This window comes from Phocoena phocoena, chromosome 3 (assembly GCF_963924675.1).
Source record: "Phocoena phocoena chromosome 3, mPhoPho1.1, whole genome shotgun sequence".
Taxonomy (NCBI): Eukaryota; Metazoa; Chordata; class Mammalia; order Artiodactyla; family Phocoenidae; genus Phocoena; species Phocoena phocoena.
The window spans coordinates 120,658,161-120,684,578 of NC_089221.1; the positions used below are offsets into that span (position 1 = coordinate 120,658,161).

The 26,418-nt window shown below is 38.7% G+C and overlaps 1 protein-coding gene across 2 annotated transcripts in view; it reads right to left on the bottom strand.

Moving 5' to 3' along the window:
- Window positions 1–26,133, bottom strand: part of NR3C1 (nuclear receptor subfamily 3 group C member 1) — a 126,905-nt gene extending 100,772 nt beyond the window's left edge. The window contains exons 1-2 of one of the 2 annotated variants that reach the window (XM_065874167.1): window positions 25,758–26,133; window positions 22,134–23,345 (exon numbers count right to left, since the gene is read on the bottom strand). In XM_065874167.1, the coding sequence (XP_065730239.1) occupies window positions 22,134–23,332 (1,199 nt within the window). In that variant the 5' untranslated portion in view covers window positions 23,333–23,345; window positions 25,758–26,133. Of the gene's footprint in view, window positions 1–22,133; window positions 23,346–25,757 lie in introns of those variants that run through there. The other variant, XM_065874166.1, reaches the window with a different exon arrangement.
- Between the last annotated feature and the right edge of the window lie 285 nt (window positions 26,134–26,418).

Here is a 26,418-nt window from a genome sequence, read left to right on the forward strand (position 1 = left end):
TGTATATGTATAACTGATTCACTTTGTTATAAAGCAGAAACTAACACACCATTGTAAAGCAATTATACTCCAATAAAGATGTAAAAAAAAAAAAGAACCTGCAGTATAAAAAAACAAACAAGAAAAACAACTAATACTGTACTTTCTTTGGGTTATTTGTATGGAAATATGTTAATATAAATGTTTCAGACATGACATGAAATTTCTAAAAATCTTATGTGTTCTGGTATAATGTTATAAGTCATAATGCTAGTGATTACTTTAAAATGTATATCTCAGAAATAACTAAATTTCCGTGTCAACTGCATTATTATGAACTTTCATCAAATCTTTAACCATGGTCATTTTTAAGTCTTTTGTCATTTACAGACCGTTCTGGGTGTACTCTGATACTTTTTCAAAAATGTTCCTATAAAAGGGTTTCATCTGCCGAGAATGCATAGAAAAGACTCTGACAAGTACAGGATTCTGGTAACTGACTATACTGCTGCACTGAATGAATAAGCATTTTCAGAACTCTAATGGAAAACTGATGAATTCATAAAAGTGCTAACAAAAGATCAAGATAAAAAAAATTAATTACATGGGACTGAGTGAACTGATGAGGATGATTATAATTTTTGTGACTTTCTGTTTGAATAAAAAAAAATCCCATAAGGACTCAGAGGCAAAAAATATACAAATCAATTTTCACAGCAAAGTAAAGAAGCTGTTACAGTGGACGATTACTGGACTGAATGTCAATATTATGGCATGGTATGAGTGTGTTTCGTGTTTGGTGATTGCAATCATTGTTGCTTTTGTTGTGGTCATCCGTTTACAATGCTTGGTGGCAGTTTATTTATCTCTTGTAAAAATAAAATACAGTGTGTGTGTGTGGCGGGTGGGGGGAAGGGACCGGAAAGCAAATTATAATCATCATAAAACTCAGTGAAATGGCTGAATTTAGGAGTATATGTAATAGGCCTGTAATATTAGAAAGGCATAATTGGGCAGGGGCGAGATGCTAAAAGTATTACAGGGTCTGGTCTGCTGGGGAGAATTAAGCCAAAACAAAATCAACTGGACCAAGTATATAATTAGATAGGCTGCAGGATAACCCTATGATCTGGACTCAAAAGTCAGCAAAGCCTCCAAGGGCCTGAAGCTTTCCTAGAAATTTAAGAAGTGTAATCCCCCCTACCTCTGGGTTTTTCATGTTTACATCTTTATCTAGAAGTCCAAAGGGTTTGTGAGATGTCTGGAGCTTCATGGGTTCTCTAGAGAGCTTCAGTAGAGTTGATGGCACTTGGAAGACCCCTGAAATGTCGTGGATGCTGGCCAACTTAGACATGTAGACTAGGTATCTTCCGTGCATGTTAACCGTGTACTAGAACAATGCTGCTCAAAGTGTGGACCTCAACCAACAGCAACAGCAACATCTGGTAACTTAATAGAACCTGGAGATTCTTAGGCCCCACCCCATGACTCCTGAAGCAGAAACTCTGGGGGTAAGTCCCAGCATCTGTGTTTTAACAAACTCTCCAAGTAGTTCTGATGCAACTGAAGTTTGAGAACCACTGATCCAGAGTAAAATGGAAATGAAGTTCACTAGCCAGACTCTTGAAACATCCTTTATGATGGTTCACATTATTGATCTGTCAGAAGATAATGGAGTTGCTTTTCAGATTAACTCCCAGAAGAACTTTGGATAACTCCCAACTAAGTTCATGAAGAATTATCACGGCTTTAGTGTAGATTATACTGTTAGCTGGTCCTTTATTCCATAAATAAATAGACTCTATAATTATATGGGAAAAAAATGGATTAGAGACCTAAACGTAAGACTAGACACTATAAAACTCTTAGCGGAAAACATAGAAAGAACACTATTTGACATAAATCACAGCAAGATCTTTTTTGATCCAACTCCTAGAGCAATGGAAATAAAAACAAAAATAAACAAATGGGACCTAATGAAACTTAAAAGCTTTTGCACTGCCAAGGAAACCATAAACAAGACCAAAAGACAACCCTCAGAATGGGAGAAAATATTTGCAAACAAATCAACAGACAAAGGATTAGTTTCCAGAATACATAATCAGCTCACAGCTCAATATTAAAAAAAACAAACAACCAAATCCAAAAATGGGCAGAAGACCTAAATAGACATTTCTCCAAAGAAGACATACAAATGGCCAAGAAGCACATGAAAAGCTGGTCAACATCACTAATTATTAGAGAAATGCAAATCAAAACTACAATGAAGTATCACCTCACACCAGTTAGAATGGGCTTCATCAGAAAATCTACAAATAATAAATGCTGGAGAGGGAGTGGAGAAAAGGGAACGCTCTTGCACTGTTAGTGGGAATGCAAACTGATACAGCCACTATGGAGAACAGTATGGAGGTTTCTTAAAAAACTAAAAATAGAATTACCGTATGATCCAGCAATCCCACTACTGGGCGTATACTCACAGAAAACCACAATTCAAAAAGACACATGCGGGCTTCCGTGGTGGCACAGTGGTTGAGAGTCCGCCTGTCAATGCAGGGGACGCGGGTTCGTACCCCGGTCCGGGAAGATCCCACATGCCGCGGAGCGGCTGGGCCCGTGAGCCATGGCCGCTAAGCCTGCGCGTCTGGAGCCTGTGCTCCGCAATGGGAGAGGCCGCAACAGTGAGAGGCCCGCGTACCACAAAAAAAAAAAAAAAGACACATGCACCCCAATGTTCATTGCAGCACTATTTACAATAGCCAGGTCATGGAAGCAACCTAAATACCCATTGACAGACGAATGGATAAAGAAGATGTGGCACATATATACAATGGAATATTACTCAGCCATGAAAAGGAAGAAAACTGGGTCATTTGAGACGTGGATGGATCTAGAGACTGTCATACAGAGTGAAGTAAGTCAGAAAGAGAAAAACAAATATCATATATTAATGCATATATGTGGAACCTAGAGAAACGGTACAGCTGAACCGGTCTGCAGGGCAGAAGTTGAGACACAGATGTAGAGAACAAACCTATGGACACCAAGGGGGGAAAACCGCGGTGGGGTGGGGATGGTGGTGTGCTGAATTGGGCGATTGGGATTGACATGTATACACTGATGTGTATAAAACTGATGACTAATAAGAACCTGCTGTATAAAAAAAAATAGAAAAAAACTATTTATTAGGTTTACAGATATGTGCAATTTAAAGAAAAAACACACACTACTGTTACCTTGAGGGAAAAAAAGGTACCTATGGTAAAACAGAAAAATGTGTTTTCAAGATACCACATAGATTCAATTTTTTCTTTCCTGTCTCTCAGCTTCTACAACTGTCTTATTTAAGCCACTCTTTTAAATATATAAAATATGCCACTGCCTTTATTGTCTTTTCCCGACGTTTGTTCACTCTTCAATATTTATGTTGTTTAACTTTCCAATATTCTAAATCATTAATAACTTGCCTCAGCCTCATATCAGCCTGGTGAGTGTTTTACAGAGCAGTGGGATTAAAAACTCACGGTGAATCAAGAAGAAAGGACCTGAATTCTCAAGTCACGTTTTCATTTAGTATCTAGATTATGCTACTTTTCCTAAGCTCCTTAGGCCTTCATATTCTGCCTGTTTTCAGAGGTCCTATCTTATAACTTGGGATAGTTATCATGGAGTGATGAAAACCACAAATCTCAGTAATGGGATGTTGGCATGCAGGGAGATGCTAGATTCAACACAGTACCTTGCCAGACTTCAGGCTGACATCAGGTCAGCAGCTATATTTGAACTTATCCAAAATCCTTCTCAGGCCCTCACTCTTTCAGCTAAGAAAGTCTAGTCATCCCACCTATTCTTTTTTCTTTTAAATTTAATTTATTTTTGGCTGAGTTGGGTCTTTGTTGCTGTGCGTGGGCTTTCTCTAGTTGCGGTGCTCGGGCTTCTCATTGCGGTGGCTTCTCTTGTTGCAGAGCATGGGCTCTACGCATGCGGGCTTCAGGAGTTGTGGTGCATGGGCTTAGTTGCTCCGCGGCATGTGGGATCTTCCCGGACCAGAGCTTGAACCCGTGTCCCCTGCATTGGCAGGCGGATTCTTAACCACTGCACCACCGGGGAAGCCCCCACCTATTCTTAAACCAAAGGTTTTAGGAATTTTCTGCAGAACATGTCAGTGAAAGCTAATCATTGGAGGACACATAATTTTTAAAGAAAAATACAAGAAAGCTATTTAATGTTTCTTATGTTACTTAAGGCAGTTTCAGAACTTTTCCTTTCTAAGACTTAAACCTACAGAAACACTTGAAAGAGTGAGGGTGAAAATATATAAACAAACACAGAGATGAACCATGCAACACTGACATAGGAACAAATGAGTTAATCTAAATTCCCTTCAGTGGAGATCTGGTTAAATATAGCATATCCATTTAGATGTTAGAAATAAAGAAGCAGATCTACCATATGATCCAGCAATCCCACTCCTGGGCATATATCCAGAGAAAACCATAATCTGAAAAGATACATGCACCCCAATGTTCACTGCAGCACTATTTACAATAGCCAGGACATGGAAGCAACCTAAATGTCCATCAACGGAAGAATGGATAAAGAAGTGGAGTATTACAATGGAGTATTACTCAGCCATGAAAAAGAATGAAATAATGCCATTTGCAGCAACATGGATGGACCCAGAGATTATCATACTGAGTGAAGTCAGACAGAGAAAGACAAGCATCATATGATATCACTTATATGTGGAATTGAAAAAGGGTACAAATGAACTTATCTACAAAACAGAAATAGTTACAGATGTAGAAAACAAACTTACCAGGAGGTAAGGGTGGGGTGGAGGGATAAATTGGAATATTGGGACTGACATATATATACCACTATATATAAAATAGATAACTAATAAGGACCTACTGTGTAGCACAGGGGACTCTACTCAATACTCTGTAATGGCCTATATGGGGAAAGAATGTAAAAAAGAGTGGGTGTGTATATATATATATATGTATATATATAACTGATTCACTTTGCTGTACACCTGAAACTAACACAACACTGTAAATCAACTGCACTCCAATAAAAATTAAGGAAAAATGTGTTTGACATAGAAGATGTCTGTGATACATTTTTAAGAGACAAAATTTTTATATATACACACATTTTACAAATTAGAATGTTACTCAAATTTTTTAAATGTTTTAAAGAATTGAAGATAATGTACTTCCATTTACAAGCAAATCGTCAACTTCTGGAAAGCACACAAAATATCAAAAGTAATCAAAAGGTCAGCATCTATCGTAATAGCACACCGCCACCTAATGTCTGTCAATCTACTTCTCTGAGACTATCAGTTTGCATTACTTGCCCAACTGATTAATGAAAGAGGAATAAAAGAGTTAAGTGTAAAGTGCTTTTTTAAAAAACTAAGAAAAAAGTCCTTATTTCAAAAAAATTTGTGTTAATTTCTTAATGGTCTCTGGATAAATATTTGAGAGATGCAAAAACAGGGCAGGGTTTGGTATTTTGCAACTTTTCGCTCTTTTTCCCCTTTTATAGGAGGCACAGTGCTCTACCACAGTTTTGGAAACCCTCAGTGTTATTTAGCTTTCAAGTGAGGCTTCCTGAAATTAGGTCTGTGCCAATTAGAATTTTTCTAAGCAAAATAGGAAAAGTCATTACCCAGTAGAATTGAAAGGTGTAGAGGAAAAAGAGAGTAAACTTAAATGATTACAGGAAGCTGAAAACGTTCTCATACTTGACGCACAAGTGGGAGAAATAAACTGAAAAATTGGAAGGGTTAAGCACGGCCTTTCTATGTCTCACAAATGCAATAGCAATTCGATTGCTAAGAGTGGTAAGGAACCTTAGATAAGTTCTCCGATAAGGACTTGGAGGCTCTACAGATCTATGACATTAAGGGAGCCTCCTCTTCTACAGGATTCTTTCTATCTCACCTTCTCTGTCTTGCCCTGGAACACTCTTCAGCACCTGCTACAGTTCATTGTTTCTTAATTACTTTATGGATCTACATCCTGTCTCCCCAGCTAGATGGAGGCTCCTTTGAGATCAGGAAGAATATGACTTCTGCACCTTCCCTGAAGCACAAGTGCAACACTGAACAGGTGGAAGGTCCTCAGTCATACACTTAGTGGCCCACATGATCAGCAGGTACTAGTGGGGAGAAACACTCTTCTACTGCCATCTCTTTATGACCATCCACTTCTGAGTACTGAACTTCACAAGCCTGACGAAATTTTCTTCTTTCCAAGTAACTGTCCTTCCAAACTAAGGTTCTTTCCTTAGCACAGTCTATTTTTGTTGGTTTGGCAAACATGTACTGACATGAAATTAGCATTAATGTTTCGGGAAAATATCCCTGGATCCTAAGTATATTTGGGGAAGCTGGTTTCCCTTGGTTTATGGTTGAAAATTGTCTTTGTAAAGAATGAAATTGGGAAATGATCCAAAAAAAAAAAAAACGCAAAGATTGAAATCCATAAATACCAGTAGCTTAGCGTTAAAAAATACTAAGGGCTTCTAAACTAAACACTTTCATTGTCCACACTAAAATATTTTATTTATCATTAATCAAATAAGTCCAGTTGACCCCTGAATAACATGGGGGTTGGCTGCCAACCCCCATCATGCAGTGAAAATCTGAGTATAACTTTACAACTGGCGCTCCATATCCCCTGTATCCTTGGTTCTGCATCTGTGGATCCAACCAACGGTGGATTGTGTAGTATAGTATAGTAGTGTATACTCAGATTTTTTTCAGTAATATAAGTGGACCCTCAAGATTCAAACCTGTGTTGTTCAAAGGTCAACTATATACCCAAATGTTCTTTTCTTAGAATAATGTGTAATTATTAAGCATGAAAGGTGGCTGAGGTACAGACAAATCACCTGACTTGTGTTCACACCCTTAGCTAATGCCAGAGGTGGTTCCATCTCAGTTTTCAGTTTTTGAGATCATGTACCCGGTACCCTCCTAGAAGAGGCAATAAGAACTTCAGCTAACGTTTCTGATTGTCTGGATTCTGAAATACCTGGCTTTTTGTGTGAGTTGAGCTAATTTAATTTTACCATATATATGTGTGTTTGTGTGTGTGTGACCTTTTCTATTTCCTACTAGTAGGATAGAGAGATTTGTGTCTAGTTGCTACCCAATATGACAACTGTTTTCAATACAAGGAAAAGAATTCATGTGATTTTATTTCTAGGTGGCTCCTTTAATTTTTTAAAAGCAGTCTACTTAGAACTGTTAATGTGGGATGATACTGTTCTTTTCCCTATCTCATGGAACACCTGATTTAGGTATGACAGCTCCCCGATCTGATGTTAAGGCACCCAGTGTGTCTAAGAGGGGCCAGAATTCTTTCTTTAAAATGTAGATTTGGATTGTGTCTAATGTTACAACTCTCACCCCACGAATCACAGTGAATCCTACCCAAAGAGACCTATGGATTTTTCTCTCTTAACTATGGGTCTCAGCCATTCTTTTCTTATAGGGAAATTCCCCAGTGAATGGTCACTTCATTTTGAGGCCACAATTAGCCAAATATTCCTCTTCCCTTCCCTAACACGCTTTCCTTCCTTTTTATTCTAAAGAAGTAACTGAGTCTTACACCTTGAGTAGAGTATGGGAGCCATGAATAAAAGCAATTATGTAAGTACTTAGCACATACCTAACCTAACCCTTTCTTTATAATAAATTACACATAAAGAATATGAAATTCAGGTGAATCACCCATTACTGAGTGCCTACCAGGAAGGTTAAGTTGTGCAGGACTGCAGAAATAAGTGATAGAGCTGGAATCTGAACCTCAGTCTCTGAATTCCAGGCTTTTATCCTTTTGGTCACAATGACTCTGCCTTTCCACCCTGGGCAAGTTTCATAAGCAATTAGAATATCACCAACCAAAGGATCACAATTTCAAATCCACCCAATTCCCATAACTATTGGGACACAACGCAAAAGAGGACCCCTCCCTCTAGTCATGCCCTTTGCAGTGTAACTTTGCCGCTCCTGCACCTCCTGCCTGAATCTTGACCTGGACTTATAACTTGCTTTGACCAATAGAACCTTTGATAATAGGTAGAAGTCAGTCTAGGCTTTAAGAAGCTTTGCATGCTTCTGCTGGTTCTTTTGGAGCCCTGCTGGTACACTCTGAATAAGCTCTGGAGAGCCTGCTGGATAATGAGACAGGGCCGTTAGCCTTCATCACTACAGTCAACCAGCCAGCTGCCGCAGACACACTGAGTGAGCCCAGTCGAAATCAGCTGAGCCTGGCCAGAGCAGCAGAACTGCCCAGCTGACCTGAAGACTCATGAATGAGTCTTATTAATACTAAATGGGTATTATTTTAAAGGCATTAAATTTGGGGATGGTTTGTTACAGAGCAAGTACTACCTGATACAGCTATCAAACAAATTCACTTTGAGAAAGCAGAGAAAGTGAAACAAAGTTGCTCCTGAAAGATGGCTCCAGCACGGAAAAGCTTGTTGAAATAGAATAAATTTAGATATCAACATGAACAATTAGGTATTTGAAAATCTACATCCAGAAAGTCAAGTCCTTTTAATTGTGAGATTTAATTCATTTTGAATCATTAAAAAATTATTTTCTTAAAGTCCCTCTTTGAAGAGGTAGAAACTTTATACTGTAATATGACTTTTAGAGAGTTAATATTCTCTTTAAGAAGAAGCTAAAGATACATAAAGAGATCAGATGACAGAAGCAATGAACTTACTTATAAAACCGCAAAAGTTTGTCAAGACATGAGAGGATTGCCCTTCTTCAGACAATTATCCTGATTTACCTTAACGGAGTTCCTAAGAGGTTCAAGTAGTGGAAGAGTGACTCAGAGTAGAGGAGTGTGGTGGGGAGGGAGGATGGAGTGGACAAGAGCCAGAAGGGAAGCACTCTGCACTCATTTTAACAAAACATCCATCACATATGCATTTTTCAGTTCCTCTTCAAACTTACGGCCAAAAAATCTGATAATGGTACCAGAGGTGAAAGGCTCCGTTATGTAACTGTAATTGCTTAGTTTGAAAGTTAAGATCATAATGAAGCTAGTTTAAGAATTACCTTAATTAAAAACAGCTTATGAATAGCATGGTATGGCATAATGGACACAGTCCTCAAGCAGGAACCTTTGGCATTTAAGGAGCTGTCTAATCTTAGCCATGTCACTAAAATTAGCTAATGGTTCACAAGTGCTTTACAACTGCCAGACACTGTGCTATGGGGTTTATACCCATTATCTCACTGTGCCCATTTTAAAGGTGAGGGAACTGAGGGCTTACAGGGTTACAAACTTGCTCAAGGTCACACAACTGTTAAACAGTCATACCCAGAGAATCTGACTGCAGAGTCCTAATTCTTACCCACAGTACTGTCCTAACTGTACTTGGCCTTAGTTTCCTCATATGAAAAGTGAGGACTGGACAGAAAGACTGGCTTCCGCTGAAGTGAATGACAGGAGCACACTCCTTGGTGGTTTGTGTTTTAGGTAGTGATGGGGACTGGCACCCTTCCTGAACAAGGAATGCCCTTGGCGTACATGCCAACATCAACTACTCTATCTATTCCTTTGCTGCTACACACAGATACAGAAACGGTGAAGCTGGTTTGGGAAACAGGTCTATCACCAACAAGCAGTCACCCTCCCAGCAAAGGTCTGGCTGCCTTTGGGCTTTCTCTTCAGTGCCTGGCAGAATTGGCACTAAATGCTGAATGAATAGATAAATATTCCACAGCCTCTGCTGGAAAGAGCCTGAAATTGGACACCATTGCTTTAACATTTCCTACAAATATTTTAAATGTAACATCCATAAGACCATAAGCTTCACAAAGACAGAAGCAACACTGGCCTTGCTCGCTGCTGTATCCTTTGCAACTTGACTTGTGCCTTGCATATAGTAACTGCCGAACACAAATGTTGTTACTGTTATTGCTGGTACTGGATTCTTACAGTTCCAAATTTGCCCCGAAAGGGGTAAAATATATGACTAAAGGTAAAACCACGTTATTTGCTCCTCTTCTCTGTGGTTCTTTGTTTAAAAAGCCAACCTAAATTGAGTATCTTAAGTGCTAAGTGCTGTAGCATTAGCTCTGCTTGTCTTAAAAGAATGGATCTAGTTGAAGAGATAAATAATAAAGAAAGAAGCCAGTATTAATCCAACAAATAGTTATTGGGCACCTACTATGTGCTGTATCACTGACTTAGGTATAAAAACCTGTATGGTTAGTAGTTGCCATTGGATACCATCAGATGAAGGAAGAGGCTGCTATGGGCTGGGCTACATAAAAGAAAGTGTACGAAGTTGAGTGGGCATCAGACTGGTCTAGAAGGTTACACAATGTTAAAAGCAGAGAGGATGAGGCTGAATTCCAGACTGCAGTAGTCCTCAGCTACATCATATGGCACGCTGGTATGTTGTGATCAATTTTAGGATTTGTGGCAGGGAATCTGTTATTAATAGTGATTTACGTATTTTCATTATAAAGTAAAAACACTGCCAGCTTAGAATGATTTGCTGTAACCCTTGTGAAAAGTAATTTGGAAATACCTGTCAAAAATGTAAGTGTATATACCCTTGATTCAGCAACCCTACTTTGGGGGAATCTATGTTTAGAAACAAAGTTGCTACTTGTAAGGATACAGAGAAAAGGGTGTTTATTGCAGCCTTGTTTGTAGTGGCAAAAATCATGAAACAACCTGAATGGAACATTGTACAACTAATTAAAAAGAATGGGATCTACATCTGTTTATCTGGAAGGATGTTCAGCGTGTACTGTTAGAAAAGCAGGCTGCAGAGAAACTGGTATATGATGATCCTATTCTTATTTAAAAACAACCCAGAACGCTTTATATGTGCGTGTGTATGCTTATATGATTATACAGAAATGTGGAAGGGGAAACAGGAAAGGAAGTAAGAAAGAGGAAAGGAGAGACAATGAGGAAAAGTTTATTACATTTTCTTGGTATAATGTTGCTGAAGGGAATGAACACACATCATTTTTGTAAGTTTTGAAAAGGCATTTGTGAAAATAGTAATAAACAAAAACCATCTTTAAAAGAGCCAATTCACAGACTATCCTATGATCTCAGGTACACTCAGATGTGCTTTCCTGGATATGACAGATCAGGATACAGCTGCACGAATTGTGCATAACCCACGTTCTCCAAGGGTTCTGGAGTATCCACGTGGCTGCTATTTGGCGTATGGGTTGTGGTGGAAGGAAGATGGAGAACCACAATGCTATAAGTAACAGAATCACAGACACTTTTTGATTAGGGGAATAACAGTGAAAGCAGTGTTGCAGTCAATTTGAACTAGGGTATGGCCAGTTTTTTTGTTTTTTGTTTTTCTGTTGTGCTGGCTTCTCCGGGAACAGAAACTTAATTCCCACCTGGTTTCCTGCCTTTGTCTCTTACTCCTCACCCAGTGTCAGGGTCTTTGTGGTCTAACAAGCATGTTTCTTATTCAGTATTTTCAACTAAACTTGAAAGACTGATTAAGATCTCAAACTCAGGGTTTCTTCCTTTCTTTCTGAATTTAAATAACTAAATTAAATCTAGTTGTGTTGTTGTTCCATTTAGGATTTCACTTTGAGACTTTTGAGAACGTTTATATATTTTAAAGACTGGCTTCAACAACAGTCTCTCGTATTTATGATATTCTGTTCTCGCTCTTCTATCCTAGTTGACTTGACAGCATATACTACTCTCTCCCGCCCCAATTTAAAATTGTTGTCTCCTAATTCTCCAGCTATTCATTATCTTTTGTGGCTGCTCTCTTTGGATGCCTTCCAGAGCACTGTCCTTGGTCCTCCCCTCTTTTTTTCCTGGATACTAAAGCAGTTCATTCTTAAATGACCACATCTGATTTTCTGGCTTTAGCTAATACCTACTTACCTTACATTTTCTCTTTTCTGTGACTGTCTTTACCATATTAGGCTGAACTCTCCTACCACTCTTAGTGGAAGAGATAACTTATCTTACTAACTTTGAATTGCTGCTATATACCATAGATAGAAGAAGTCAAAACTATAGGTAGAATAAGTCAAATCTAAATAAGCTGAAGAACGATAATCTGGAAGTTCAAGCAAAAATAAGATACCTCCTCTCTTGGAGTGTTCAGTCATTATACACACAGTTATCCGAAAAATGGGCAAATTGATTTCTTGCCTGACTTGTCTAGATAAATCAACACAAATGTACACATTAGATGTCTGCAAGCATAACCTCAATTCTTAAACAAGTGAAAAACATAAAGATGAAAGCCACAAAAGGTTACTAGCTTAAGCAGGATAAATTTTAAAAAGCCAAACCTCAAACTCTTCATTTCAAAGCTTTGGTTACCCTAATTTGTTCAATGGTAAATGTACCAGAGCTGTTGTAAGACACTGTGAAAGAGCAGTTCATTTCAAAGTCTTACAGCCAACTTAAAGGCTGACAACAATTAAAAATAAAATTCTTTATGTACACTTTGTCTCCGGATACATAAACGCTTATCCATCTTAAAACCTGTTTCCTATCTGGAGAAGATAACCTGGGCTATCATCTCTCTCAGTGATACTGTCTGCTGACATTTCCTTTCTCTGGAAAGACAGGAGTGCAATCCATCCTTATACATCTTAGTTTATATGTCAAGTTTGTTTATTCATGCATTCAACGTGTATTTATTGAGGTCTTACTATGTGCTAGACACTCTTCGACTTGCTGGGATATAGGAATAAGCAAGGCAGACAATATCACTGCTCTTATGGAACTCAGGTTTCAGCAGGTGAGCAGATAAGACACAAACAATTAGGTATATAATGTTGAGGGGAAGGGAAGAGTATGTGAAAGATGCTACTATTTCAGATAAAGCAGTCAGAGAGGCCTCTCTTAGGAGCTGATGTTTAAGTGGAGACCTAAATAAAGTGAGAGAAAGAGCTATGTAGATATCCAGGAGAATGTTCCCAGGCATAAAATGCCATCAGGGGACCTAAAAAGAGGATTATGCTTCTTCTAGAGAGTTAGGCGATATTCTTAAGTGACTAGAAGAAAAAGAAAGTCTTACACCAAGGGGGTATAACCTGAAGTTATGCACTAAGCATGCAAATCATGTTTTCTCCTTGTCTTATATCATATAATGTATAGGATGACAACACTGTACATATTAGTTTCCGCCACAGGTGACGAAGTCTCCTGCTGGCTCATTCCCAACTACTCATTCCTCATCTAATCAGCTCATTCTTCCCATCTGTCTCAGACTCCTTGTTACCGCCTTTTTATCCCAAATAACTGAACCAACTCCTGTTTCCCATGCATCCACACACTCTCCTCCTCTATGAAGCTTCAGTTACGCCTTCTGGGGTAAGTGGACATTTCAAAAAGCAAAATGGATGTGGAAAGTTGTGGGGTGGGGTGCAGTGGGAGGCAGGGTGGAACAAGTATGAAGATCTCGAGAAGATCTGTGAAGTCGCGGTCGGGGATATCTCTCTTCTTTATCTCTGGATGCCCAATGCCTAGCTCAGTAAGTGTTTGCTGCTGCCAGGGCAGTTGGAAGGACCTTTGAGATGTTGTGGTTAACCTCCCACTCCACCCATCTCAAGAATTCCCTTCCTAGGACAGGCCTTTGTGGCTCGTCCACCTATTAACACAGTGTAACTAGGCTGCTTATATGTTTCCCAGTATTCATACAGAAGCACTTAGGCATTCGAAAAATCAGACTCAACCAGACACTGGAACTGGCATTTAGAACTTCCATTTTCTTCTTCCATGGATTTCTTAGTTCTAACTTTTTCTTCCGGCTTCTCTGTTTTCTCTTTCAAAGTGTCTTTGGTACCCCCAAAGCACCGCACGGTCTTGTTAAGTGATTATTGTCTTGTTAAATGATTATTATCAATTAAAGGATCACTCATCCCTAATATATTGAATTAGAGATTATTTCACCTATTTTTCTTACCTTTCCTTTAGAAACATTTCTTCTTAGATTATATTCAAAACCTAGTACCCACTGACTGCACCGACACCAGCCCACTGTATGTGTTTAGTGATAGGAAACTGCCACTTAACGTGTTTCTGTACTTGGTTCTTTGTTATCTAAAGAGATTTATATCTTTGGTTTAATCCACTAAATTTTTCTGCAGTTTTCTTCAACCACTTTATCAAAAAGAAAAAAGTCAGTAAATAAAGTCAAATGAGCTTCATAACTCTCCCAAATTTATGAACTTAGGATAAATTTTGGTATTCATTATAGTCAGAAGCTCTTTTTCTCACAGCTTTTCAAATTAAAGTTTCCTAATGACAAAGGATCTTTGCATACTTGATTTTACAAGAATACCAGGCAGTAAAACAGAAAGGGGGGTATCCTGGCGTTTATTTAGAAAAAGGTAACAACGTGATTGAAGTTATCAGTACGGCTATTAAGTTTAGATGGCACTGAAAAGCTAACAAAAACCCCAAACTGAAAAATATATCAGTGTAAAAAAGTGATCTTGGCACTAGAAAGTTTTAAATATATTAGTCCTTATAAAACTGGGATCCATGACCCTTCAGGGATTATACATAGTAGACACTGAAAAAGTCTTAGTGCTTGATAAATAGGAAATACCTCCATAGGCACAGATGTCCCAATGTACTTAAGCCAGTGAGGGTCATGCTGGTTTGAGCTCAGTAGACTTTGCAGAGCTTTAAGAATTCCACGTTGAATTTTTAGAGTACTTTTTAATTTTCAAAGTAAACAACCATGCATAAAACTCGCAAGCAAGAATGCTGGGTGCTCTCCCTATTTTACAGAAGCTGAAACTGTGACAGGGAGCCGTAAGTGACTACACAAATATACGCAAGACAGCAGAGAGGCATGATCCCATTTCTCCTTTATATTTTGTTTACAAATTCACTGACGACAAATAAAAATTATTAAAGATCCAAGAGGGATTTCTAACACAATATCAAATATTTCCCTTCAGATCACTATTAAGTATTCCTATGTTTTTCTTTTTTTCTTTAAATGTCTCAGATTTCCCCACCTATAAAATTAAGGTAAATAACAGCTGCCTTCAATACCACAAAGCTAAGGACAGAATCAGTAACAATATAGAAACTAGAATTAAAAATCTTCATAGGGTTGTTAAGAGGTTTAAATGAGATGAATGCATACAAGGTCCTTAGCACAGTGGTGCCACAAAATTAAAGATTTTTAATAATCTTTTTTCCTAAGATTTTTAAGGTTAAAAATATATAGGAAAGAATATGGACAATACAGTTAACTTCAAAGTAACTTTCATAGAATACCTGCCTCATCTGTATTATGTTTCAGACCTCTACAACTAGAGACCAGATGTTGAGAGAAGCCTGCTGAGGAGCTCAGACTATTGAGAATTAGGTATTCAAAGTGTGATACCACTAATCTGTGCTCTTTCTCTAGACACTTTCTATAGGTCTCATTTCCTCATCTCAGAAATGAGAGTGTGGGGAGTAGATGAGCTCTCAACTCCCTTTAAGCTCTAATATAAAATCATTGTACCAAACATAGAAAGCAAGCTTTGAGAAGCCAAGAGCCCCACCTCTCTGGCTCTACCAACAACAGTGTTTACATATTATTTTCTATGTACCACCAACTACGTTATTTTAAAGTATTATTTCATAAAAATACCAAATCTGGGTTCATTCTTATCTTGTACTTCTTGATAATGTACAAAGACCCAGTTTTAGTATATCATTCCCTACCCCAGTTGCCTCCTTCACGAAAACAATAGGTTAAGAAGATTGTAGAATTTTAGAAACAGAAGTACACACACGTTTTGAAAATAATTCATATATAATTGTAAAGAAAATATTTTGACTCTAAAACACCTAATTACTCAAGGTCATAGATTGGTACAGCTCAGCCTTAGAACTCAAGTCTTCTGATTTTTGGTCTACTTCCTTCTACTATTTCTACTATTGAATAACTAAATTAAATTGTTTGGGAGGGATTTGAAGATTAAAAAAAAAAACACCAAACTTGCAATTTATATCATCTTAAAATTAAGAAAACCCTTATCCCCAATAATTACAAAAGCACAAAAACAGTAAAACAACAACAAAGTAGAAGTGTCCATAGCAAACCGGTAGAGCTTTACAGTTCAACGTGTGACAATCATAAGGTCATAAGTCACTGCATTGCCCCAACCAGCATGAAATAATAAAGCATGTACTAACTTAGATGTCATTTCACAATAGCTTTAAAAAATTGGCTATCAAATATACTTTCATAATAGCCACAGCTAAATATTAAGAATAATTATGAAATCAACTAGAATAAAGGTTAATTTTATTGTAAAAAGAAAAGTTAACATTTATTGCAACAAACTGTATGTCCTAAACACTGCATACTCAAGTTGAACTCTCAAATTGTTAAAAAAATAAAAATTCAATGTAAGATAACGTGCTAAACATTTACAACTAATCATATCATTAAACCTTTCTCTCCCCACAGATATTTTTGGAGCGCTAACAGCGTGAATGAAAAAAATTCTAAAATAAGAGGCTTTCACTAAATTTGTTGCATTATAGATAGTTTTAATCTCGCTGAAACTTGCTCAAAAGAAAAAAGTTTTACAGCGCTCAAAATTAATATTTGAGTTACTCTGGAAAAGTATGTTTAAGCATGCAGCTCTACTAAGATAAGTCATAAATATTTAAACTGGCCCAGAGATAAAATTAGGTGATGACACATTTCCATTCAAAATAATTGGCTTTAAGGACCATATTGCAATATAAATAGTTTAAACGACCATCTGGCAATTGCAGAATCCCATAATTTATTATATATATGTAACATAAATAAGAACTTATTTCCTTAACATTCCAGCAGAAAAATATGCAACCCATGGAAATATATTACTAAAGAAGAGGGTTGTACTCCATAGTCAGATGACAGTGTATGTCAAAGTGCACTAGGAAATATAAAGTGGTTATATCAACATAACACATCATCCTTGTTTCAACTACATGCCAGTAATTAGATTTTTATTGATTAAATAGCAGCCTATAAAGATGGGGAAAATATGAACTTGATCTTAGCTGAAATAATCTAAAAGGAATTAAAATCTCCATTCCATCTTTTTTTTTTTGGTAATAAAGTATAGCAAAAGACAACAACGTAATCCTATAAACATCAGGGTTATATTGCCACAATTAGCTTTAGATTTTTACCTCAGATAAAAGAAACTAAATTGCATTCCTGAAACACAGCCCTAATTTTTTCTTTTTTTAATCCTCTGACTTCATGACAGCTGATCCAAATTGTCGGTTTTCGGAATTGCTCTTGATGTTTCTAAACTTGTCTTCCACCTTTCCACATCTCCACTGCCCCTCCCTCTCTTGCCTGCCTTCCCCCAATACCCTTTAATTCACAAACTCCACTGGAAACCCGTATTCAAGGGACATTTGTGACGGTAGTGAGGAATAAAAAGGCAACCTGTCAAAATTAGGTGTCTGGGGGTTGCAATCACTCTCCACAACTAATTTTTGAACCACTATAAAATTGTTTACTTTCTAAACTATAACTTACTGGGTAAAATCAATACAAAAATTACCATTAGAACTCACACTCTAATCCAGGCTAACATAAAAATGATCATACACAATTCAAAGAGAGAGGAACACTTAACAGATCTTTTCTTTTTTCTTTTTTCCCCTAAATGGAAGTTCCCCATAAGAATATTTTTATTTACTTGAAAATACGAAACACGAGTAGAACAAGCCAGAAGGAAATGAGAGCAGCCGGCTCTCTGAAGTTACAGAAGTAAGGAGAGCATGGGCTTCGAAACACTTCTATGGAGGTCAATAAGTAGTTGATTTTTTTCAGTTATAGTTTAATTCAACAAAATATTTCTTGAAAATTCTTTTGCAACACGATTTACCAATATACATTTTCCTTGACTCAGAAATATGGAAGCAAGTGCCCATTACTTTGGCAAACACCTGTAAAAACGACATTACACAATTACCAGGATGTCCTCAGAAGGGGAAATGCTATTAGGCACAAACCTATTTTGTCTATTTAATTTGCTCAGATAAACAGCAGTACATAATGAGAACTTACTGCTCAGTAAAATTAGGTGTGATCTTAAAAGTAAGAAAAAGTGGGTTTTAAGAAATATGCCCCAGGCTTATTTTAAACCCAACGTAAATTAAGATTTCCTAACAACTAGCCTATTTCAATCACCTGCAGGCCAGTGTGGATTAAGACTTTATAATCAACCAATTAATACAGATGTTCTTTCACATTAGTCACTCTTCAATCTCTCCTTCACTAAAACCTCAAAAAGCCCCTAAAGTGATCTTTACACACATATGAATTTTACTACTATTACAATTTGCATTTAAGCTACATTTATGGAAGGTATGTTTCAGAACAGGTCTTTCATAAAATTTATAAACAGTCAACATAATGTTGAAAGTGGTCAGAGTAACTAAAATATCTGTAACATCAATAGATAAAACCAAAACAGCATTATAATACAAATTATTTTATCCATTATAAAAATATAATGGAATAGCCAAAGAAACATCACAAGAAGTAATTTCAATAAAATCTGACCACACGCTAATCACACATTTCTATACTGCAGTCATTCCACACTAAATTGACACACCTGAATACACAATGTGTTTTACCTTGTGGGTTTTTTTTTTTTCCTTTTACTAATAATATAGCCTTAAAGAAGTAGAGGGTTTTAAGAAAAGGGAAAGATTATCATAAAGCTAAAAATACACAAAGAGCCAAAAGCAAATCTCCTTTAACATTCAGAAATCGTTTTATGAGTGAATATCAGAAACATTAAGGTTAAAAAAGACACTGATTGAAACACTCACTGCCAGAACCTTTGGAAGGAGAGGAAAAAGGAAGTAAAGAAAGTATCCATTAAAAAGGGGGAAAATCAATAAAAATCTCTTCTTTATGCCTCCCTTCTCTGAGAAAACATTCAACACGATGTTAATAAGAAAAATGAAGGGACAGAATTTGCTTCACTCACCCTGTGCTTGTACAGGTCTTCATTTGCATTACGGTAATAAAATCAGACACAGGTGCAATTAATAATGAGCTGTTAAAATCGACATAAATTTTCATAGCTTCATTAAATGGCAACCAACAGAGCCCTAAACTCCACCTAAGACTGAATTTACAAATTCATCTTGCATCATTCTTTCTCTCCAATAATCATACCCTTCAGAAAACGATCAACTTTTTAATACTAAAGTTTCAACATAATCCCAATAGAAGCTCTAATTCCACCTGAAACCATTTACTTCTTTACCTCTTTTCAGCAGTTTCACCATTAATGCTCAAGTGAAACAATGCTGAAAATCAAATCACGCAGAAATCTGCCTTCATCAATGTTACACGTTTATGCTAAATTTACTCAATTTCAGAATTTAAAAAGCATATTAAGGTAGAATGGCTAGTTCGTTTTACTTAAAGAATGTATTTGAGTATCAGTGAGGTTTCTCTTGTTTTACTATCAACAAACTTAAACCTTAAAAAAAAAAATTTACTATGCTCAATCATAACACTCATAATTTTACAATTTAACATAATAACTGGATGTTGTGCTATGTTGACACATCAGAAGGAATTGCCTTCCCTCCCAAAACAGAGTGTAAAGTGTCTTTTTTCAAGCATACTAAGAAAAAGCAATTTTAGGTGACATCTTAAAAAGTCAAATTACAATTTTTGCTTTAAAAAAACTTAAATAAAAGGCAAGTTATTAGTGGATTTAATATTTCTATATCTAAATTCAGAAAGTCAGTATTCAGTATAGTTGTCTCAACATGTTGATTTACCTGCTGATTACTCAGGGTCACTGGCCTTAATGTTTGGCTGGAACCAAAGTAACATATAGAGAAGAGAAAGCAACTAATTTTAGTTATATCAAGGCTATTGTTTGGAAACAACAGGCTAATTCAATGATGGTAAAAAAGAAACATTGTTTCCATTTATTTGGAAGAAGCTTTGTTCTGGGTAATCACAGTTCCCAATGTTAATCCCATTAGATACAAAATTTTCAAACTTTCTCAAACTATCCTGTAAAGATATTATACCTTTTCATTAGGACACAAACTACTGATTATAATTCCAAATCACACACTGGCATAAAATAATCATTTCACTGGATATTAAAGAATCTTGAAAGAGCCACATCATCATTGCTTTGTCTACTATAATATGGCTGTTATGAGGCTGACACACTTTAAATGTTATAAACTACTGGAAAAAGTACTAAAATGATCTTTAATGATTTAAGGATAACTATATTCATCTAAGACTTACTCTCCAGATCCTAGATTCTATAGGGCTTAATGAAAGTTCACTGTGAATGGAAAATGATATGTTCTTGTTCCATGCCTTTTTTATAGTAAGGAAAATGGTAACATTACCATGCTGATTATCAGAACAAAAAGCATTAATAATCACCAAGCTTTTCCTAAGATACATGATTTTTCTTTGTACAATTACATGTTTTATAAATCAATGTAAGTTTCCTACAGAAAACTTAGTCAAACCAACTGTACTTACTCTTTCAAGACAAACAAGCACATTCAATCATCAATTCCACTGCCAAAAATTTGAGATTGAAAAATTTAAAACACAGCATGTCTTTTAACATTTAAACACAACAGCTTATGCGATAACATCTCAAATCTCCTTACTGAAAACATTTTAAACCTTCATTTCAGAATGATAGCAATAAAAAGTTGAAGTGTTCTTCTAAGTAAAATATTATTATTTTAATAATAGATTAGTAGGTAGTTTATGTTAAGACACACAAGAACCAAGGATTTTTTTTTTCTTTTGATAAGAAACATCTAAGCCTTTTAAAGGAACAGAACATAGCCTAAATCTAAGTCTAAATTTCTTCCCCAACAAGCAAAGCTTCCTACTTAAAGAGGAAAGAAAAGAGACACCTCAGTATTAGAATATACCTTTACCAGAAAAAGCATTTTTAAAGTGAGTTTTAAATAAAATCTTCAATGACTAGTTAATGTGAACAGTGACTATCACGAATATTTAAGAACTTACAGTACTTACATACAAAGAAATCACTGTGTCTACTATGCCCTTCCTCCTCCCTTAAAAAAACCCACTGATTAATCAATCTTGTGTCTCTACAATTACATTTTTATATTTTCCTTCACACCTAAAATGTGATATACATTTATCTGAACTGGGGGTGGGGGTGCAGGATAGAGAACTTAACCCCTAGGAAGATACACCTACATTTAGAACTTTCTCCTGGTAATTACATTTTAACAGACCTTTTTGAGGTCAAATGGAAATGTCAATATACTTATAAATAATGGAGAAAAAAGGAGACAGAGAAACAAATCAAACATAGCTGAGACTGAAGCTCAACAATGTTGGCCATCAGCTATCTACTTGAGAACTTGTAAGAACATTTGAAAGTAAAATCAAGCACCCTGTTGCCACCAATTCCTTTCTTAAAGAGACCAATCAGCAGACACAACTTATCTGCTTTAGGTCAGGAACTCTGTGGGCAAGTCCCACGTCTAATACTCTCGGTCAGGTACACTGCGCACTGACTGCATTGCTTTAGCAATCTCAGAACTCAGATTCTTCAAGGTTCAGTTTGAAGAAAAGGGTTCATTGTTAGTACTTCTAATTTTTAACCCTTTAATCTCCTCAGGCTAACACTTCACAAATGTACAAATACAGCACAACGTTTGATTACGTGAAGTATTATGGGTGTTTTTCATCGTAGTGTAAGAGCATATTCTAAAACAGCTTAAAAAAATGTACAATATATTTCTAAACATTATACCCCCTTGAATTTACATATTTTTTACCAAAGACACCTGTAAATGAGCAGTATTCTTTTAAATTTTTACATAAAAATTTCAATTACTGGCCAATGGGATACTAAATACCATTATTTCAGGGGGAAAAAAAAAATACTGGGAAGGGTTTTGTACAGACCAATCACTTAGGTTTTCTACCATGCCTACTTTCAAGAGCCCGCTTAAACTTATTCACATGAAAAAGCACTTGAATTGCTGTCGAACACATTCAAATAAATGAATATTTGAATCTATCAATTGATCTTAAATGTACCATTCTCAAGAAACAGAAAGCATTAATCTTACCTTGAATAGCCGTTAGAAAAAACCGATCGACCGGAGAAGTTCAAAGTCCCTAAGGAAGTCAAGTTATCATCTCCAGATCCTTGGCATCTATTCCAATTTTCTGAACCAACAGGAATTGGTGGAATGACATTAAAAATAGGTTTCTGATCCTGCTGTTGAGAAAGGGATGCTGTATTCATGTCATAGTGGTACATCTGTCCCCCAGAGGTACTCACACCATGAACAGAAATGGCAGACATTTTATTACCAATTATATTTGCTCCAGAAAAGCTGGCCTGACAATAAACTGGGCCCAGTTTCTCCTGCTTAATTACTCCAGGGGTGCAGAGTTCAATAAAATCTTCTTTTTCTGTTTTCACTTGGGGCAGTGGCACACTGTTAGGGCTTGATAAGATCAGATCTCCATTATCCTTAATTTTAGGTTTAGTGTCCGGTAAAACAAGAGGCTTACAGTCCTCTTTTGAGTTTCCTTCCAGAAGGAATGGATCATCCTCTCCTGCCAAAGGAGAAAGCAAACAGTTTTCATCTATCAAGAGGTCTGAGCTCCAAGGACTCTCACTTGTCTCTTTACCTGGGGACCCAGAAGAAAACTCCAAATCCTGGAGTTTTTTCCTCCATATGTCAAAGGTGCTTTGGTCTGTGGTATACAACTTCACGTTACCCCCATTAGTGCCAGTCTGGCCCTTCAAATTTTGCTGTTCTGAAGATACATCAGAGTGAGTTTTTGGAAACTCCTTCTCTGGGGGGGCAGCAGAGGCAGCAGCTGATGCTGAATTCTTGGGGTTCTCTGGAACACTGGTCGACCTATTGAGGTTTGCGATGCTTTCTTCCAGAAGCCGAAAGTCTGTTTCCCCAGAGGAAAGGCTCATTTGGCCCTGCTGTGGGAATCCCAGGTCATTTCCCATTACTTTTGTCTCTGTCTCTCCCATATACAGTCCCATTGAGAGTGAAACTGCCTTGGACAGATCTGGCTGCTGCGCATTGCTTCCGGAGCCTTTTGGAAAATCAACCAAAAGTCTTTGCTGCCTGGAGTCTGCCTGAGAAGCAGCAGCCAGTGCGGGTGAAGATGCAGAAACCTTCACAGTAGCTCCTCCCCTTAGGGTTTTATAGAAGTCCATCACATTTCCCCTCTCTCGACCAAGCACACTGCTGGGGATTTCTTCTCTACTGGGGGGGCTTAATGATTCCTTGGGGTCCATCAGTGAATATCAGCTACAAAAAAAAGAGAGGGGGATATAATAAGCTATAAAATCACATTATCTCTGTGATCCGATTAGTAAGAGCCTGTTAAATGAACCTTTTAGTTAATTCCGAATCTAATTCCTTGTTATCAGAAGATTCTGACTTCCATAATATAAAAGCCATGTCTCCTGCTCACATTCAGTGTGCCACATTTAAAAGTACAATGCAGTCCATTCGCACAGCTGAGAACAAAACTGTATCAAACTAAGCTTGGCTATTCATCCTGCCACTCACAAATTGGTAACTTTGTTAATCACAGACATTATAATTCATTACATCTGTTTATTCTGAAGGTTCAAGTTGATGTCAAAGTATTTAATTTAAAAAAAGGAAGTATGATCATTGAAATTCCTACCTCTTTTCAACCAGTCAAGGCTGTTGGCTTTTCTGAGAACTAATAAACATAAAATCTGATAAACACTATGCTAGAATTCTCTATCTCTAATTACTCCCAATTCCTCTCCTACCGGCTGGTCACACATCCAAACCTTTTAGTACAACCTACTGGTGAACCATGCATTTTACTTGGAAGATAAACAATGATGGTCTGCTCATCTTCCAATAGGGTAGGAAAAGGCTCCTATTTTTAACCGATATTTCTTACTGAATGTGCCTAATAGTGCCTGCTTTCAAATTTTGGATATATGAAATGAAACACACTGTATACAAGCTAACTAAAATTTAGATTTAAAAAGGAATGCGTAGTAGCTTCTCATTACAATATTTTAAATACGGTATAAGAAATATAGCTCTCTCAAACCCTTACAACACAATAAAATCTAGATGAAGCTACATTTTCTTTTAAAACTGCTTAAGACCCTCAGTATGAAATACTATGATGTCTCTAAATTAAGATTTTTCCTTTCCATATATTGAAGTATCGAAAAACAAAGGGAAAAAAAACCACCCCAGAATTGTAAAATCACGTTCATATAAATCCAAGTAAAATAATACAATGCTCAGAACAATTCTCCCTGCATTCTAAACCTTCACCTATCCTAATTCTGAGCCTACTCTCAAGAGGGTTAGGTTGCTAGAAGATTGTTGACAATCAAGATGTTTTAAGAGGCGGGCAGAGACTTTGATAAGCATGTTTGCGACAGTATAGTCAAATCCTGTCCAATGAAAGTATTTTCCCGTACAGAGACTTTAAGAAGCATAAACTTCACTGGCCCTCGCTAAAAGTGGAGCGTGATGAAGGTAGACAGAGAGGTGGGGACGTGCCACTACAAATCTTGAGGTTGAGGGTAAACTGCTCATCTCCCCGCCCCTCCGCCGTGTTTAGCTGATAACGATCTCTAAACACAAGGTATCAAATGGAGCCTAATGAATTTCCACGCCACTGTGACAGCTGCCTTCAAACCCGAAACCAAAACAGTACTTCATAAAACGAAACGATCCCTCAAACGATTTTATCCCCGTTTAAATTGCAAATAACCCTGTCACAGTAATTGGCCTTAATGAACCATGCCAAGGGGTCTTAAGCAGCATTTCAAGGTTGCAATTATCAAGTCTGCAACCTCAAAACGTCCGACTAGCGCTTGTCAAAAATCGCACCACGAAACTATTATGGTTCGGGAGGGTCTTCTTCTAAAAGGGGCCACTTCAAAACGTCAGGAGCGAAGTGAAGCCAAGCGCTAAAGAACAAACCCTCGCGGGGCGGGGCGGGGGGGGGGGTAGAGAAAAGCGCGAGGTTAAAAGAGAAATGTGTCCAGACCTGTTGAGTTCTTTCTCCGACACGCCCACTTCTACCAGATAACACCAGCCCTGGCCGAAGTCTCCGAGTAGCAGGCTGTCAGCCCCCTTCGTGTGTACACGCGCGCGCACACACACACTCACACACACCCCTGCGCGCCCGCCAGAAAGGAGACGCACTGGAGCCTCGACACAAACCCTGCTCGCGCTCGGGCGCTCTAGGGTGGAGCGGACAGAGTCGGGCGAGCAGGATTCAGACGCGGCTCAGCGTTCACCAAAAAAATGGGTGTCTGGGAGGCCCCCTGGGAGGGAAAAGAAAAGGGACTTGGGGAAGAAGGAAAAAAAAAAAGAGAGAGACCAAGATTCCTCACCAGCGAACGAGAGCCTGGAAACCCGGACGGCTCGACAAGGCTCCACTCGCAGAGAGCTCGGGTTCCTCCCCCTCGGCCAGGGGACGGCGGTCCAGGGGACGGCGGTCCAGGGAGAGGAAGAGGCCAGCGCTGTCACCCGCGCGCTGCCCTGTCGTCACCGTCCCCCGGCCCTCGCCAGCCCCCACCCCCACTACCCGAAGCTAATAAAACTTTGCAGGCTCCCGCGGCGCCCCCGAGCCGGCCTCCCGGCCCCGGCCCGCACCTCGGGGAGCGAGCGCCCGTGGGGGCCCAGCCCCCGGCCCTCCCTTCCCCTTACCTCTGCCGGCGGCGCCACTCACCCCACACCGTCCGCCGCTCCCACCGCAGCCGAGACAAACAACTTAGCGTGTGAAAGCAGGAGGAGCGGGAGCGAGAGATTTTTTTTCTCTCTAAAAAAAGGAAGTAAACAGCCGCCCCCTTCTCCATGGGGGGAGGGGAGAGCCCCTATTTGAGAAAGTCTCCCATTTCCCGGCTGACAAGCCAGCTCCTCGCCCCGCGCCCGTCTTCGCGGGCCGGGGCTCTCGGGCGCGCGTCCTCCGTGCCGGCGCCCCGCCGCTCCGGCTGCGGCGTCTCTTTCCACCCACTAGAATCCGTCCCCGACGGGCGGGCGGGCGGTGACTGGGGTTCCCGTCACTGACTCGAGCTCGCAAAATGGAGGAGGAGGAGGAGGGGAGGCAGCGCGGACAAGCGAAAGGGCCGCCCGGCCGCTGCAGACGAGCGGGACCGAGCGGGGGGCGGGCGGAGGCGGCGCCGCGGCGCGCACACACTCGCACACACACGCGCTCCCACCCCACCCCCGGCCGCTCCCCGCCCGAGGGGCTGCGCGGCGGCGCGGGGAACGGTGCAACCTGTTGGCGACGCTAGGCAACTGCAGGGGCGGCCGTGGCCCCCGCCCCCACGCCCTCCGCGCGGGCCCCGCCACCCCGGCCGCGACGGCG